This window comes from Pempheris klunzingeri, chromosome 16 (assembly GCF_042242105.1).
Source record: "Pempheris klunzingeri isolate RE-2024b chromosome 16, fPemKlu1.hap1, whole genome shotgun sequence".
Classification (NCBI taxonomy): Eukaryota; Metazoa; Chordata; class Actinopteri; order Acropomatiformes; family Pempheridae; genus Pempheris; species Pempheris klunzingeri.
The window spans coordinates 6848174-6867194 of record NC_092027.1 but is presented as its reverse complement, the minus strand read 5'-3'; the positions used below and the strand labels follow the sequence as shown (position 1 = coordinate 6867194).

At 40.2% G+C, this 19021-nt stretch overlaps 1 protein-coding gene across 1 annotated transcript in view; it reads right to left on the bottom strand.

Annotated features, from left to right (window-relative positions):
* Positions 1–6245: 6245 nt before the first annotated feature.
* The window catches only part of sdc2 (syndecan 2), a 41889-nt gene continuing 29113 nt past the window's right edge, over positions 6246–19021 (bottom strand). The window contains exons 2-5 of the mRNA XM_070847003.1: positions 14650–14764; positions 13758–13930; positions 11756–11885; positions 6246–8861 (exon numbers count right to left, since the gene is read on the bottom strand). Coding sequence (XP_070703104.1) covers positions 8698–8861; positions 11756–11885; positions 13758–13930; positions 14650–14764 — 582 coding nt within the window. The 3' untranslated portion in view covers positions 6246–8697. The remainder of the gene's footprint in view (positions 8862–11755; positions 11886–13757; positions 13931–14649; positions 14765–19021) is intronic.

Below are 19021 nucleotides of genomic sequence, written 5' to 3'. Positions count from 1 at the left end.
TTGGTCCAGCATGAAGCATCTCAACAACTATTAGATTAATTGCCATGTTATTTGGTACAGACATTCTTGATACCCAAAAAAATCCCACTGACACTGGTGAACCCTCCACTTTTCATCTAGCACGTCCCGCATGTCAATATTTTCACTTATCCAACGACAGATTCAAATATCTATTGGCACAAAATGTGTGCAGCCATTAATGGTAACCTACGTTTTCCTCAAGCACACATTCATGCCCCCTAAAGAACACTTAATAAGTTTGGTGATCCCTAAACCCTTCAGCCAAGAGCCATCATCAGCTGAGAGATGTACTTTATCCATTCTCACCGGTCAGTGCTGTGCTTTGTGTTTGGTGCTGATTAGCAATGGTAGCATGCTTACATGCAAAACTGAAATGGTCAATACTATAAACATCATATTTGCTAAACATCAACACAACAGTTTTGTCGCTGTGAGCATGTCAGCATACTGACATTAGCAAGTAGCTCAAAGTGCTGTGGTGCCTAAATAAATGATTGGTCTTGTTATTTTGTCAAGAAGACACTGAAAAAATTAACAAGTGCAAAAATGTGACACTTAAAATTTTTTGAGATTTAGTATGTCCTCATGTGTAAATAGTGAGTTTTTGGTAAATAGTGAGTGAGCTGGGAGTTTTCCCTCATTTAACAACTGTCTAGTTACACATCTGACTGTATAACTATAAATCATGTCAAAAAGCTGGGACAGCTGGAGCAGGATGTTTAGATTTTATTGGCTCACACTTTGTGTCAGTGTTGAAAATGATACTTTGTTTGAATAACTAAGTGAAAAATGTTTTGTCAGAGGTTGGGAGCGGTTGTCCTTTGGGATGAAACATACTATGATGCTCTCACATAAACTAGATTATGTGTTTATTATGGCTGTACTTATTCTCATGGCATTCTTATGCAAATAGGTTGCTAGCTCAGCCTTGTGGAAGACTCCGGTCATGTGCAAGGAGTGCACTTGAAGAGTGTGTGCAGATCTTGAATAAACTAAATATGAGGTTATTGCTATAAATGAGTGCAATCATGAAATGTGTGTGTCATTGGTGAGAGCAGATTTGTTTTTATTGAACACATTCAAAAAGAGGGCGTGAGATGGATCTTGTGAAGTCAGAACACCATTGTGTTCCTTCAATCCTTCATCCAACTATCCTTTACTAATCCTTTAGTGGTTAAATTACACTGACTCACATGAAAGTGGACTAAAAATTGGATGAAACTGAATCAAGAGGTAATTCTGATCTTTGAAAAGTGTGCTTATTAAACCATATTGAAGCTGTCTGTGTTCTTTTACAAAGAAGGAGAAAAATCTATTATTAGTTGCCTGTATTGTGTCAATAACAGACAAAAAGTCTTCACCACCTATGCAATATGTTTTCATAAATAAAATAAGACTCATGTTTCAGAGAGGGAGGTGTTTTAATCACAGTTGTTTTACGGCTTTTGCTTGATATTTTCATCATGATGAGCGTTTGCTTTTCCGGACTGAGTGCTGGAAAACCTCTTTTCTCATTACCAGAACGTGAATGAATTGCTTTTTGTTCGAAACAAACTCAACAAACAACTTATAATAGCAGCCAGGCACACTCCTAACCTGAACCAACACTGTTTATACTTTCAGCCAAGGAATTAAAATTGTTCAAATTCCCTGGTGGATCATCCCAACTAAGCAAAAATGGTGCATGATTAGTTTATGCTTCCCTGCCTGATGTAAAAAGCATCATTAAGCTTTAAAACCCCAAGACCCAAATTACCTTTTTTATCCATGACTCAGAGCTTTTAAAAAATGGAATGATAATAACATAAATGGAGATTAAGCCCACACAAAATTGATACAATTCAACACATTTCTTAACAACATTTAGACACGATTTGCATCCTAAGCATCTTTGAGCACTAAGACCTCTGATCCTGAAGTACTCAGCTGAGCTCACCTGCCTCAGAAGGGTGAATTACATTAGCTCTGGGACTGCTTTGCTTTCAGGAAAGTTTAGGAAATACTGTTCATGCTGCTATCTGTTCTCTCCCCTTTGACCAGCCAAACCTTAAATCCAGTCGGGCAAAAAAGCAGTTAGTTTGACTCAGGCGGGCCAAAGCCAAGTGTCTATACAGCACAGACAACCAAGTATGAATTAGATTAATAGAATAGATAACCACTATTGTTTTGTCCCACTACTGCCAATGTTTTCCCATCCCAAGCAGATTCCTTCACTTACTTCTAATCTTGTTCCATGCTAAATAGGCAGTGTATACTTTCCATCTTGTGTAAAGATCCATATTTACTCACAGGTTTGGAAATATTAACATGATGACTGGACCTCTCTAATCTGTTCCAATCAAATTCGATTTGTGGAAACTGACCTATCTACTGAAAGTGTTTTGGACCGTGATCAGTTCAGACACTGTGCCAAAATGGCTACACCATATAAAATAACTATCAGATAATGATACAATTTCCTCTTGACCCCATCAGGCTGCGGAGGTTTGGTTTTCTCCACTGCTTCTGGTTCCAGTGACACAATTGTATTTGCACTCCTGCGTCTATATTGTGTCAGTTTATGTTTTTAACATAAGCCAGCATTCATGTGAATTTGTGCTAAAAAGCTAACATTGGTTTTTAGCCATGCTAGCAACATGAGCTCAAACTAAAAACACATTCTTGATTTCAAAGCAGCACCTTTATTGGGTTTTACATTTTCCTCCCCACCATGACACTCAGATTCATGTAACTTACTGTGCCTCATTCAGGAACCTAAAAGTTATGGATTTATTGTTTGTAATTTTAGGTTCTTCCCAGCCTGATGTCTGTTTCGATACCTTTGGATACCTCCAGTTCCAGTTTAATGTACTTCATTTACTGCAGTGAGAGTCAGAACAATGGCTTTGTTTGAAGCTGTGAAGCACTGTGCAGAAGTGTCAGCAGCTGGTAGAGTTGCGGCTGAGGCTTGTGGCAACGGCGACTACAACCAGTGCCAGGCAAGAATATAGACTTGAGCCTCATCATACTATAATTATCACAGCTTTATTTGCTTGGGCTTGTGCATTGGCCTGATGCAATGCAGTGTTGTGTCTGCTTGCTGTGCTGCTGTACTCTGTGTTTGGGTCAGTGAAGTGCTACGTGTCCACCCTAGTCGGGCCCAGGCTTAGTCTCCAGCCATGAGCTCTTATGAGGCCTGACAGCCTGTTTACCTTGGACGCCATTTCCTTGACGTTTCTGCATGGTTTGGCGCTGACTACCAGTTGATGGCTGAAAGCTTTATTGAATTAGCTCTGCAACTAAAAAGGCAGAGAACGAAAAAAGGGACAAAGGAAAAGATAGAAAATGGGCAAAAGAGTGAAAGGTGGCAAAAAAAAAGGTTAGAAAGCAGTCTAAAAGCCATCCACCTTTATCTTTGACTAAGTGTGGTTTACATTCATGCTCTCTCTCCTGACATAAACACATACCGACCCCTTACATTAACCTAAACAAAACACAAACGGCATATAAATCTTGGTTGCACTTTGACACAAACTGGTGACTAAAAGGGCAAACACGTGCAACATAGCTGCACAAAGTGCAACAGACAGATTGGGAAATGTTGGTTACTGCATCAGCTTCAATATAAATGGCTTCTCCTATTGGTTCCCCCACTGCACCACCCCCCTGAATGGGTCCTATCCTGGTGGGATGTCTTGTACAAGCTGCCTCTGGGCAAATATCACATACCTTATTAGAACATACTGACCCGATTCCTTAGAAAAGAGTAGAAAGAGGAGTATTCACTTAAAACAACATATCAGGAACCAAAGGTGGCTTTGTCCTGTCCCCAATGATCCTCCTTCCCTCAGGTTAGATACAAGAGGAGACTAAATGCATGCACGTGGATACAGTCAGTTTGACACACTAACACACTCATGCGGACACACACACACTTTTGGAATATGCACTGATGCATGCACGTCCAGTTCCTCTCCTCTTTTCTCATCTTCATCACAGAACATCACAAGGTGGTTAATGCACACATGACCGTCTTTGAGGGCTTTTTTTCGAGCGTGAATGATTTTGGCGATGAAGCAGCCTGTAAAGTCGTAAGTCAGTGAGAATCCAATTTTTAAAAAAAGAGCAGATACTCTGTAAATGTTACCTTTTCTTAACAAGCAACGGTGTAATTCTTGACGGGGATTAACGCCCTGACTTCATCAGCGCATTAGCATACAAGCCCTGATACGTTTTGTGTGATAACTCTGAATAAGTAAACCTGTTAATGCGAATAAACTTTTTGTCAGAGCTTCATGTCAGCCTTTGTCGTTCCACTGTCACCACTGAAGATGGGCAATCCTGTGTGAGATTAATCCCCACCGTTACTCTAATCTCCCTCTGTAACAGGGTGAGATTAGGGCACTAAAATGATACGGTGGAGCACATTACCACATAAAGATTACTCATCTGCACATTGATAATCCCCTTTGACTTAAAGTAACGTTAAGAGAGCAAATGTGCTCAAGTGAGTGAGTGTCAAAGGCAGACCTACATTTTAAATGTTCTTTGTTCTATTTATAGCCCTTTTTACCCTTTTTGAGGGCAGCTTTGCTGTGGGGTATTTTTGGCTTTAGGGTAACTGTAGTAAGAAAGGCTTACCTTTGACTAATTAGCCAAATGAGCACTTTGTTGGAGACTTTTTTTTGGGTAGTTAATGAGCCATGAAACAAGGCGTCTGCTCTCAACTTTTTAGACAAAAACAGTTGGTAATTGATCCCAGGAGGAATCTTTGCTCAAATGTAATTTTAATAAAATAGAAAATACGAACTTCAAGCCATAAACTCTTCATAATTATAACAGAAAAGCATGACTGACACACTGATTGACTGTTTTTCGTTCTGTTGTCAAGTATTTTGAAGGAAAAGTTCAATGTTTTAGGAACTACGCTCATTCACTTTGTTGCAGATATTTAGATAACAAGAATGATACCGCTCTCATCTCTGTCAGTTAATAATGGAGCTGGAGTCAGGATGCAATTAGCTTAGTTTAGCATACAGCCTGGAAGCAGCAGGGGGGGGGGGGCAGCCAGCTGTTTAAAAAATCTTCCTAGCAGTATCGCTAAGCTTAATTAACAGACTGTATCTTGTTTGTCTGACCTGTACACAAACAGGAGAGAACAAATGAAGTTGTTAATGAGGCAAGGTATCTGCTCTCAACATTTTACTAGAACCAAAACACCCGCTAATAGGTCCCACGAATCTTTTGTCAAAGGTATTCATATAAAAACCAGAAAATGTATAAATAAAGGCAAAGAACATCACTAAACCACGACAGAACGGCAAGACAGATACTGTGTGTTAGACCTATTGAGAAATCTGCTTATGTGCTTATTAGTTTCGATGTGAAGGTTGATACCTCTCTCATGCATGTCTGTTAATAAGTGGATCTGGTTTAGCCAGGCCATAGCTTAGCAACAGGGAAACAGCTTGATGCCTACTTGCACCTCTAAATCTCACAGCAACTTTTGTTAAATTAATGTCTCGATCAAACAAACTGCTCTTTGGACAGAGCCAAGCTAGCTGTTTCACAGTGTTTCCAGCCTTTATGCTAAGATAAGATAATCCTGGCTTCAGCTATCCTTAAGACGAGAGTGATTAACACGATCTTCTCATCCCTCAGCAAGAAAGTGGATGTGCATATTCTCCAAAATGCTGCACTGTTCTTTCAAGTAGTAAGGGTCAAACAATCACATACATGCTTGAAGGGTAAATGTTCTCTGATTCACATCAGTGTAAAACTAGAGAGATTCATTTTTGCTCCCAATAATTCTTTTCAAATCAGATCTATCTGTTGATTTATCATTTAGTAGTTATTTCACTGTAAGAAAATTGTGGGAAAAAAAGCTTATCACAATTTCTCAGAGACCATCGTGACATCTTAAATATGTTTGTTTGTCTGACCAAATCCAACCATATTTAATTTACAACAAACTCTGTGAACCCTCGCATTTGAGAAGCTGCAAGGAATCCATTATGTAAAGTGTATAAACTAATTTTCACCTGTATCCTTAAAGTCACACTGAGGGTTTTCATTCAGCTGTTAACACCATAACACTTGATGAGAGATCCACAACTGGAATCACACCAATATTGCATCCATATCACTCCCGATATTCCATTGATAAAAAATTTTACACAATCTACATATTAGGGAGGAAAAAAAAACAAGTGTGGTTTTAAAACAAGATGGCAGAAGCAGTTGGATATTAGGCCACAATGTTTATTCAGTAGTGTTGTTTCAACTTATAGGTACAATACTGTCAGCTTTTGTAAGACTAAAAAAAAGTTACCATTACAGTCATCCATGCTCACAGAATGCCAGTCAAGTCGTTTACACCCCTCCTTTGTGTACACACCTGCCACATGCTCACCTTGAGCAAGTACATTTCCAAATGGTAGGCACTTTGAAGGTTTAAAACATTTGTGAATATACATTTATATATATTTATATATCTTTTCATATACTAATAAGCAATTGGACTCAGAGGTCAGGTCTCTAATAGAAAGAGAAAAAAACTAAAAGAGAAAAGAAAAAGAGAATGAGGAAACAACATGATGTGGCCATGGTGGAGGGGGTGGGTATGAGAGGATGGGAGGAGTAGAAATACTGTGAGTCTTTGGGTTTTTCAGTATAGTTCAGTACTTTAAGTCCTATGACGAGAACGGACAACAGAGAAGGGGGAGGAGAGGATAGAAGTGTACAACCAAAGGATCACAGACGGACCGAAAGAAGAGAAGGACACGAGGGATGGAGAGGTAGAGGGGTGAACAGCTTCATGTGGGTGGCGTTAGGAGTTTAGACGATGTGACAGCATCTACTGTATCTACTTCACATTGCTGTACAGCTGAAAAAGGCAACTTCACAAACCTGCCAGACAAGACGTGTCTCTTCAGAGCAAGTTAATGTAGATGTAATGTGAAAAAGAAAAGGAGAAGACAATAACCTGTTGTTGTCATGTGATCGTAACCTGTGTTTTCATTCGATGGAGCTACGTGGCTATTTTGCAAAAGCCATTTTTTAGCCTGACCTCATTTGGGGATGCAAAATGGCATCAAAACAAAACCCTTTGTAGGTTTTAAACCTGGTAAACAACCTCCTTTCTCAACAGAAGCTCTTTTTTTCTTGTTAAATGCCTGCGCTGACCACTAAAAATACATGAATAGCCCTCAACGTGAGTGTCTTGTCAAAGACTATTCAGACATAACACTGTAGTCTTATACTTTCTGTGCAGCCTTATTTAATAATCCCTCTAAGAGAAACTTGGTTTTCTAGAGGTGTGGGGGGGGGGGGTCTGGTGTTGTCTGCCGCAAAGGTATGTGCTCTGCATGTGGGGGATTCAGCCGTGGCCTGGTGTGTTTGCGTCCAAGTAGTAGCAGGCCTTCAGTGAGCAGATCTTTGGGCCTAAAGCATCAACACTGGGGTACGGACAATAACACCAGGCCGCCCGGGTGGCTTCATACAGCTGAAAAAGAGAGTGAGTGGGGGTGGGGGTTGACAACTCAACTGGCCGTGCTCCAATCTGATTAAAAAGAAGGTGGGAGTGAGGGAGGTTAGGGTAAACAGAGGGAGGGGGAGGAGATGTAAGGGTGAAAGGGTGCTAAGCAGAGTTTGGGTGCAGTCAGTAAACTCGAGGGACACATCAGGGAGGGAGGTGGCTATGGGCCAAAAACACCACAAGCCACGGAGGAGAAAACTTCACCCTAAAACACTCTACGTACACGCAACGCTGCACAACACCAGTGGGAAGCAAAAGCTGTGAATGTGCAATGTGAACGAGAATGCATTTAAATAGAAAGGAAGTTTAGCGAGACACAAAACAGAAGCGAGGTTTGTGATTTCTCTCGAGCCCTGACGCTTAATTTTTATCTTTTAAAGATCTGGTATGTCAATAAAACGCTGTTGAAATGAAAAAAACAAAACCAAAAAAAAAGGCTACATTGAGAAGAGAACAAACAAATAAACACGACATAATGAAACGCTCACGTTTGACTAAAAAAAATGATGTGAGAGCAAATAATAAACATTGTAACCTGAAGGGAGAACATTTACATTGACCGTTAACAGCGTTAATATGAAGACCAAAGAGCTTCATTAAAACTACAAAGGCATTTTTTTTTTTAACATCAGAGAAAAGATAAATTAATGTTATACACCTTTAGAGATCAACATCAGACATGCTAGGACAAAATAAAAAGAAAAAAAAAGAAAGTAGGATTGATACAGAATAATTATATTCAATTATTTCCACTTTTAAATTGTTTTTTCTTTACAAATAACATACTGCTACAGTTAAAAGTAGTCAGCGACTAAAAACAGCTCCTTTGACAGAAGACAGATGCGATTCGTTTCCTCGCCTTTACAGATCCTGTTTTCATTTTTTTTTTCAGCCTTTTCAAATAATACACAAAATGCTTAAATACACTGAGATTTGCCATAAAATGAGAAATGCTTGTTTTTCATTAAAAAAAGAAGAAAGAAAAGGTCTTAATTACAATACTCTATGCAAAAGCTTTCCTTTATGCTATTTTTCCTTAATCAAGTTGAAAACATTTTGTTGTTTCTTGTTGTTTTTGAACAGGTTTGCTGTTGTCATGGACTGTTTTCTTCACAGTCACTTGCAATTTGTTGTCGTTCTGATGACGTGAGGACTAGGTTTTATGCATAAAACTCCTTGGTTGGCGCCTTCTGATAGGCTGCGCCGGAGGGTTTCCTCTCTCCCAGGTCATAGCTGCCCTCGTCCTTCTTCCTCATGCGGTAGACGAGGAGGAGGATGAGGAAGATGGCAAACAGGAAGCCGATCACGCCACCTGCAATAACAGCTGAGAGAGGCAGAGAAAGAAAGGGCAGGTAACTATCAATGCTCAGAAAGTCAAATCAAGGCCTACTGTGTGCCATAATGGACATGAACTGAGCCTCCTCCTTTTAGTTGTAGTTCAATAGTTTCTTCTATCCTGTGCAATCAATTACAACACAGTTAATTTCGGTAACCGGATCTGTTGCAACAAATTTTAGCACTAATGCAATTCCCCATTTCCCAAATTATCAAAATGAAGGGTTGAGGGTATGTGTGGCGAAACCAGCGCAATTGCTTCATGTCAGTGGGAAAACCCTTAATTTGTCTCCAGAGATACGAAGTCAATCATTTTCTTTGGGTTCATTTCAGCTCGTGTAATGTGTGTCCTGGTGGTGAGTTTAAAGTTAGTGTTCCATGTAGGGGATATTAAGCCTCTGATCCTTGACTGGTACACGGAGCCGTGTTGTCCCAAGAGTGGCCGATTCGACACAGTCTGTATCCCAATCAGTGACTGCTGACTTGGGGCTTGAGAGGAAGAAGCTGATGGTATTGGCTCCATTGCTTAACAGTCAGGCAAATGAATCCAATGGGGACAAACAAACAACAATCAGTTCAGCATGGCTTGAACTAAATCCTATTTCTGTTCCTGAACTTGAAGATAAATGTCATTGCTAGACTGAAACATTGACGGCGACTCGGACAAACACCTGGCTGAAAGGTCTTTGAGTTCGTCTACTTGGATGATTAGAAAAAAATGAGGTGGGTTTTAGGAATGGAATCATTTTTGTAGCTATCTTTTGTTACAAACTCTACAAATAAAGTCTAAGTTAGCATTGTAATGTAATAATGTCAGTTATATTCTTATCTAACATACGTTTCACCACTGCAACAGTATTTTTGGTGCCGCTTGTTATTTGTAGCTGATGCAACAGTCCAAAGTGAACTGATTGATTTGTTGTGTAAGACGTTGGAACTTTGGCCATTCACTATTTGATAAATAAAATAAAACCTAAATAAAAATCTACCTTCTAGCACCTCATTTATTATTAAATAGCAAATGAACACATTATACTTTGTTCGATCTGTGAAAGCATAAAAAATAACTGTGGCACAGTGACTATTTTTTTTACGCTAAGCTAAATTTAGCTCCTCCTTCATATTTAATATACAAACGTGAGAGTGGTATCGATCTCCTCATCTAATTATCAGTTAGAAAGTGAATTACTGTGAACTGCCTACATCAAAAAAAAGTGTGGGCTAGCCAAAGCCTGAAGAGGCCTACCAGGTTGTATGCATTTTAGGAGGCCATGTTTTCATATTTTGTGGCATATTTTGCCACCTAACACCACACCATCTGTCTTCCATGTTCTTTTGTTGGTGTTTGAGTGCTACATATTGCATCAAATGCGTTATCGAGCACACAGTAATGCACAGACCCTAGCCTTGATTCAGGATTATATGCTACATGTGATGGTTCTGCATGAATGTCTCCAGGAACTTGGACTTCTTAGTGAGACGGAGGCAGAAATATTGACGGTTGAACTTTTTAAAAAGGACACATATTAAACCAATAGGCTAAAAGTGGTGTAACATCAAGGGAATTCTGAATAAAATCCGCCCGGGGTTTATTAAAAAACCAACCAACCCCCTCCAGCTTTGACCCCGACTCTCCTCACTAATGCTCCTAACTCGCCACATGGGCTTATTTCACTCTCCCTCACAATTATGCCTGTATGAGGTTCTTTATAGCTTTCTAATCTGTTTAGGGTCTCTCCTGGTGCTACAATCTGCCCTCTGCTCCACTTTAGGTTTCCACATGTTGACTGGCCCCATGGGAAAAGATCCTGGCAAACACCCAGCCGCTGAGCTCCATGACGCAGTAATGCAATGGAGAGTGAATACAGGAAAATTAGATTAGAGGCAATTATTTTTATAGAAGTCATACGGGAGATGAAGAGTAATGCTTATAATCTAGACTAGGGGTAAAGAGAATGAGGTAGAGAGGGCAAGGTGGGAGATGAGTGGACATGATGCATAGCATATATATATGTATTTTTTTTCTTTTTCTTTTTTAGGCCTTATCCAAAGGCCTTTTTTTTCTATCACAGTCCAAGAACAATATGAAAAAGATGATATGAGTCGAGCTCTCATTTAACTGAGGCTGTCCCGATTTGTCCTTGTTGATTTTGTTTCTACATATTGCCAACACCAGATGGATATCACAACAAAGTAAAAGTACAGTGCCAATCAATGTTTGCCTCAGACACGCAGGGAAAGAGGCATGGCATCAGAGCCCACAGTGATTTTTGTGTCCGATAATTTCCTTTCCGCCCTCTTTCATTTATTCAAAGCGAGCGACACACACTTGAAACACCCACAATGCTGTGAACTCTACACGGTTCCACCGAGGGATGCAGATGGAGTTTATTAAAAGTAATTATTTTGAGGAAAGGTTCAGGCGGGACACATTAGGGAAAATATGTCTGAGATTTTCAAGACTTAACTGTTTACCAGAAATATGCTGACATATTGTAATGTATGAGAATTTGAGAAACATTAGACTCACATTAAATTAGAGGTGCAGGTAGGCAGATTTTGTTACTTGTATTTATGCAAACCTAAGCTACCAGGCTGCTGGTGGTAGCTCCATGAGTGCCATACAGACAGAGTGGTATCAGTCCTGTCATCTAACTAACTATTTCTTTAAGATCTCCCTCATCGTATCTGCATTCAGCTTAACAGAAAACTCATCTGTGATGCAAAAGCTGCTGTATCATCCCACCAATGTCGAAAAAAACCCCCAAAAAACTCATTTAGAACACAAACCTGGGACATATTAATAGCACATATATGTTTTCAATGTGTATTTAAGTAATTTTCCAAAATGGTTTGATGGCTGTGGCTTGTAATGACACATACCTGCCAACACCTCTGTCCTCTGGAAGAGGTTTTCAGTGCGGACCTCAATGGCCTCCTGGGGTGAGCCGGGAGCGCTAGTCGTACTAGTCATCTGATTCCTCTGCAGGTCCTCTGTAACTGGCACTGGTGCCTGCGTGAGGAGAAGAAAGACAGGAAGGGGGAAGAGGCAAGAGAGGGGGAAGAGGAGAGATTAGGGTTTCTTTACTGACGGCTGACTTTCACTTACTGTCCTCCAGTATGCCTCGTCTGTGCGTTTGTCGTACTTGGGTTCATTTGGGCAACATGGCTTAATCCCCGGGAAAGTCATGAATGTTAATATTTGAGAAATAACTTGACATTTTGGTAATTATGCTTGGCTGCTTTATCATTAAGAGTTGAATGAGAAGATTGATACCACTCATATGTGTCTGTTTAGTTAATAGGAAATTAAAAATTAAATTATCTTAGCTTGACTAGGCTAGATGTTTCCAATCCTTATGCTAAGCTAAGCTAAGTGGCCTCTGGCTCTAGCGACATATTCATAGACATGTGATGGGTATCGATCTTCTCATCGAACTCTTGGCAAGAAAGAAAATGAGTGTATTCCCAAAAAAAGTTTAACTATTGCTTTAAGGGAAAAGTGAGGATTTTACTGGTCCACTTGGCAAGAAGGTCTAGTCAATGGAGAAGAGAGGGGACCAAAATGGAACCTGGCCAGTGAAACTTGTAAAGACAGGCCAGAAAAGAAAATGGAACAAATCCAGATTGCCCAAAGAGATTAGTGCAAGACTCAAGAAAAGTAGACACTGAAAACAGAGCCACTGACCCAATGGTTTTTCAGGGAGTTTAGGAAAAGAAGTATTTGGAATGGACCCGCGTATCCCATGCTTTTTCCAATAACACTAGAGAAGGGTGCAAAGGAACAAAATGGAACTGAGCCAGTGCATTTGGCTGAGAGAGTTGTGACAGAGGCAAGAGAGAAAAAAAAACGGAACAGGGCCAGGTAGGCTTGGTTTATGGGGTTGAGACCTTGAAGACTAATCCCAAACAGATGCAGTATCCAGTACAGTACAGTAAGAGTGCAACACAGAAGTGAGATCTAGGATGGTTCCAGAATATGTGATTATGTTCGAGAGAGATGTAATCCTCTATGATTTGCAATGGAGCAAAAACACTGAGAATTGACGTGAGCACTTGATCTTTATCCTGAAAGCAACCTCATGGCTCCTGGTATTACAGGGGATTTGACGACATACTGGTTCAGCTAAAGACATACCGAGGTGCTGCGTGGCTCTCTGTGGAGTCAGGATCGTTACGAATGAGCCAACATGATGATAAATGACTTGAACTTGCATACTGTCATAATATGATGATAATATGATACCTGGTCACACTAAAGCAAATGGCAGAGAATGCTTATAGATGTTCTATCTATATGGATACCTGAATCATTTCATATACTTGATACTGATTGTGCACCATATGCTCTATGTGGAGAATAAATACATCAGGGCATTTTGTCTTAGCTTAGCACAAAGACTGAAAACAGGGGGAAGTAGCTAGCCTGGCTCTGTCTAAAATTATAAAAATCTACCTTCTAGCACCTCATTTATTATTAAATAGCAAATGAACACATTATACTTTGTTCGATCTGTGAAAGCATAAAAAATAATTGTGGCACAGTGACTATTTTTTTATGCTAAGCTAAGTTTAGCTCCTCCTTCATATTTAATATACAAACGTGAGAGTGGTATCGATCTCCTCATCTAATTATCAGTTAGAAAGTGAATTACTGTGTTTCCCAAAAAGTTCAAGATAAATATGGATAGAATAAAACCCTTGAGATGCCCTATCTCTTTTTCAAAGGGGTCCTAACATACAATACAAACAAACATGGAAATTAAGAAAAATCATTGTAGTTCTTTTTTTTTTTTTTAGGAATTTCTTACAAAAGCCTGAGCAATATCACTCAAATATCAATATCTGTATCAGCCTCAAACATCGGTTGGGCTATCCTTCTTACCTCTGTTCTGAGTGGTTTCCTGGGTGTGCTGTCCCTGGCCTTTTCTCTGACCGTGGCTGTCTCCACCCTGGGTGTGAAGTCTTTGGTGGAGTCCTGGGTGGGTTCTGCTGCATTGGGCTCGATATAAACCACACTGATCGTCACTGTTTCTTCCACCACTTCTTCAGCTCCACCTGGGAGAAAAGAGGGTGACAGGTAAATAATGTCTTCCCATTAAAGAGCAAAATGTGTATAAAACGCTCGAAATATTTGCTCTGTAAAATACAGGCATGCATGTTATCAATATTTTATGCCCACAGTCATAGTTTGTCTTACTTAACTTCACACTCTATGTTTAATTGCAATGTATTATTTAGAGTTTGAATCTCCTATAGAATACAGAATGTCAGAGCAGAGTAATAGGGCACGTATACAGTATTGGAAGGTCTATTGATCAAAGTCCTGTCTCCTATCACCTAGCGTGACCTTCCCTCACTGCATTTATACAACTCTCTCACAAAGAAGAGTTACTTTTGACAAAGGAATGAGCACTGTAAAGCAGAGCAGAAGAGCTAATAAAAAAGACGTGAAATAAAAGATGGGAAATTTGCACACTTGCCCACGGCGGACCGGTTGACAAGGCAATCTCAATTTAAAATCGAGTGAGAGAAAGAGAGAGGCAGTGGAAGAAAGGATGGGAAAGAGAGAGAGAGAAAGAGAGAGAGGGAGAAAGTGATGGCACAACGTTAGTCTGCCAGTGAAAGACGGAAAAACTTTGTGTTCATAAAACTTACCTGCAGCAGACTTGAAAATTAATGCCATCACGCCTCTGGGTAATTGCTTGCTGAGCATGAAAATGTGTGTGTGTCTTTACCAAAGTCCACGAGCATATGTGTGTGTTAATGTGTCTTACCTGAGCCAGACCCTGAGTTAAAGTCATCATCGTCTTCAGGGTAGTAGCCTCCTGAGCCTGTGTCATCCAGGTACAAGTCATCAGCCTGAGAGGAAGTCTTGGCTGCTTCTGCTATCTGCAAAACAACAAGATAAAAAAAAAGAGGTGTTGGGGTCTCATGTCGGTTTTATTAGACACTGCGATTTATAAAAGGCCCATGTGAAAGTTTTCATTCTGCACCACTTCACAGCAACAAAGACCCGACTGCCTCCACACCACACATTCACTGTTACAACGCTCTGCCATCAACAGCTAAATATGAATTCAGAAAGCAGTGGCTACATTTTTATACTAGCCTTTAAATCATTAAGAACAACCTCTTTGCTTTGAGATCAACACTGCAGCTGGTTATTATTTCTTTAATAATCCTACTGGGTAGTAATTCAGAGCTAATATCATTAGTACATTTTAAAGAGCACCAATCTTTGCTACAATTGTCATTCTGAAACATCTATGCGCAATAAAGACTAAGTAAGTGCAATAAAGTCTAAATAACAATCAGTCTCTTGTGTCTGCTATAAAGGACACAGTCCACAGTGCAGACACATGTGCAGCTAACTGTTTGCCTGAGAGACGGCTGGTGTCAGCACATCATCCTGTGTCGTCCTGAGCCGTGCAAGCTTCCTTTCAAACGAGGCGAAGAGTCGGCAGACAATCATGTTCTCTATAATTTAGCATGTTAGCACAAAAGTACAGGTGAGGCTGAAAGGAATCAGTTTTGCAGGTATTTGATCATTTAATTTTTGACTTTGATGACAAGTTAAGGGACCACCAAGGTTATTACAGTTAATCAGGAAGATGGACATGTATGGCTGTACAAAATGACATGGCAATCCATCTGATAGATATTTCACTTGATAATATTTCATCCTTATGGTGGCACTGCAGGAAAAGTCAGCGGATCAATGAGGACTTATCCTCTGAGGACCAAGAACGGCTGTATGAAATGTCATGGCATCCTCATTTTAAGACTTAAAATGAAGCACAGCCACACAGGTGACTGGCCAATCAGACGACACAGCCCCTCCCATAGCATCGTTGTCAAGACAACAAGCCTGAGTGGTGGGAATGTTTGTGCTCCGGCTTAATGGAGTGATTGGCTGAAAGGACCTCAGTTTAACAGTGCCCGTTTGTTTAAAAAGCCCCCGCTCACATGCCGTGTGAGATGAGATTTTAACGAGAAATAAGATAAGAAAATTGAGCCTTTGCTATAAATGGCTTACGGAGCTGGATGGGTGTTGGACACTTCAATATTACAGCTGTTATTATGACTGTGTGTGTGTGTGTATGTGTGTGTGGTACACCAAACTGTTTAAGTGTTGTATTGAGTGTGTGTGACTGGAATAGCTATAAACGCATCCATGGCAACATCCATTCAACTACTATTCACCAATCTGTGGTCAGCTGTACTGCCCCTTCTTACTGATAGCCCTGCTTTAGAAAAAAAAAAAAAAAAACAGTACAAAAGAGAGATCCCACAATATATCATCCCTCTGTGTGTGTGTGTGTGTGTGTGTGTGTCTATTGCATCCATTAGGCTGGCTGCTACAGTTCCAGGTCTGCTCTGAGGGTGTTCTACTGATAAACCCAAGGCTGAATGAAGTTGAAGTAGAGGAAATAATCAATTGACTTGTCAGGAAATAAGTGTTTTTGTTAACAGCGAAAGAATAGGCATGCTGTGACAAAGCTAAGAAAATGGGAAAGGAGAAATTATCTCAATCCCTCACTAACAATTGTTTTAGACATTCTTTGTGTAGACAAAGGGCTGCAACTAATGGTTGTATTCATTTTGAAGAAGTCTATAAATTCATTTTTTTTCATTCGATAGTCTGTAAATAATGTGAACAGTTTTATGTAGGTTCTAGAATATGTATAATATATTTCCATGGTATGTTTTATGTGTCTTGTGCACAAATGTGTGTATTTTGTGTTTTCACCAGCTGCAATTTCCCCTTGGACCATTGGCCAAAAAGCTGTGTAGAAAAATCCCATCACAATTTCCCAGACATCATGGTAAATTGTTTGTTTTGTCCGTGAACATTTGAGACGCTAAACAAGCAATTTTTTTTTGGCAATTTCACCTGATAAATGACTTGACAATGATGAACTGATTATCCAAATTGTTGCAGATTCATTTTCTTTTCAATTAATCAGTGAACCCAAAAACAATCATTTTAGCGCTAAAGAGCGAAGAGCTGAGAAAATCTTCTTATTTCAGTTACATCATTTCTAATTACACCCAGTTTTCTAATGGGCGTGTTGAGGAGTGCTTTCAAGTCATTGTTTATGCATGTGTGTGTTTGCATGGAGTCGTGAAAGAGACTAGCACTCTCCATAACAAAGAAGCAGGGAGTACACACAGAGACAAAAAAAAAAAAAAGAAAGACAGAAGCGAGATGAAACAGGACAATACGGATCTCCATCTCTCCTCTCTCAACTGGCTCTGACTTCTGGAAGAAAGGCCTTTCACCGCTGAGCCGCCTGATCAAAGAGAGAATTTGTTCAAAGCAACTTTATCTTAACCTTTCTGTCCCTCCTCTCCTCCAAACACAACCCCCCCCCCTCTACGGCAACAGCCTGGCAAACCGATTCATCGGCCCATGCGGCCCACGGGTCTTTATGCATTGGTGATATGAGCACAATGGAAGGCCACAGATCAAATGGTGACAAAGGGCTCTAATGAGATAGAGGCCACAAACACATGCATGCTTGGGTAGACATGTTTTACAAATGTATGCGAGCATTCATTGATTATACATACACGCACATTAGAGCGAGCAATTGAGCATAAAACATGTCACCGTGTGAAGAAATGCATGAAGAGAGTATTAACAATGACTTTAACTCCCATTCGGCTTATTAAACATCGGTTTGAGAGACATTGTAATTGTATAACTTACTGTTAACTGAATAAGTTAAGTGTGTGTAAGATGCATACTGATGCATAAGCAGGTAGCTAATTGTAGTTTTATTTTTTCTTTATTCAACTAGGGAGCCGTTAATACATTATCACAATCTAAGGACTGCAACGAACCATTAATTTCATTATTCTTTAACATGTGATTATTTTCTCAACCACTCTATTAATCATTTGGTGTATGGAATGTTTGATAATAGTTTTTTTCAATCTGTGGCATATTTAGCAGCTAGCCTGGTTGTGTCATAAAGGCAACTAGATCCACCTACCAGCACCTCTAGAGCTCACTTTTCGGTCTTTGTGCTAAGCTAAGCCAACTAGGTCCTTCTATTTACCATAAGCACGACAGCGGCATCAATCTCCTCATCTCACTCTATGCAAGAAAGCGAAAATGTTTAACTTTTCCTTTAACAAAGACGATGAGGCCAACTCCAACCCAGAGCTACGCTACCAGATGAGCACTGAGGTACACGCATGTACAGAGACCCGGTTTATTTCAGACTTGCCAGTACACCAGTGCTCCGACTCCTCTGTAATCTTCACGTTTCGACAGTTCGAACAAAGCGTTTGGATTAGAGAGGTTCAAGCCGCGCTGCAACACCAAATCAGTGAAAATCTGAGAGGAGGAAATGGTCTGTTTGACCTCGATAAACCTCACCAACTTTATCTGACACACAGGGAAACTAACAGGCATGTGTGCTCGCTAGTGTACACAGTATAAACTTGATAAGGCTGACTTTCTCTATCACTAACATGCACACGCGTGTGCACAGTCACAGCAGCCCTGATAAACTTTGCTCTCTTTATCAATCCTGTGACATTTACAGGTAGTCTTTGCTTTCAGCCTTTATCACAGACTCTGAGCTGAACCAGACATCAATTCACCGACAAGTGCAGCAGAGTGGACGCTGAAAGCTAGCTGACAAATGTGGCCTTGTAGAAGTTTATAACGCTGCTCTGGTCTAAGAAGACATTAAAAACCTCCTGCGGTGTTACTTGTAGAATAGATTCAACTCATAAAATCAAACTTTATTAGTGACACAAGCAAACAGATTCACTGGTGGAACCATCAAAACCACACTGCACAGCTGTAGTGGCTCGCAAGACTTGATACTTAAACCTGCATCAAATACATGTTTTTCTGGGAATAACATGCATTACAGAAGCACTCAGTCAAATTCTGTCACCATAAATGAGGCTGAACTTTCCGCTACTCCTGCTTTGACGTGTCAGCTCCAGCTCTTCACCTTGCAGTAGGCTAAAATAAAACCAGTGCTCCAGAAAGAAGAGGCCTTGGAGCAGAGGGAGGCAAACAGCAATGCTCCTGAGTAACCGTGTGCTCAGCACAGTATACAAGCACAAAGGCACACATTCTCCAAGCAACATGTCGCCTTTGTGCGCAGCAACACAGATAGA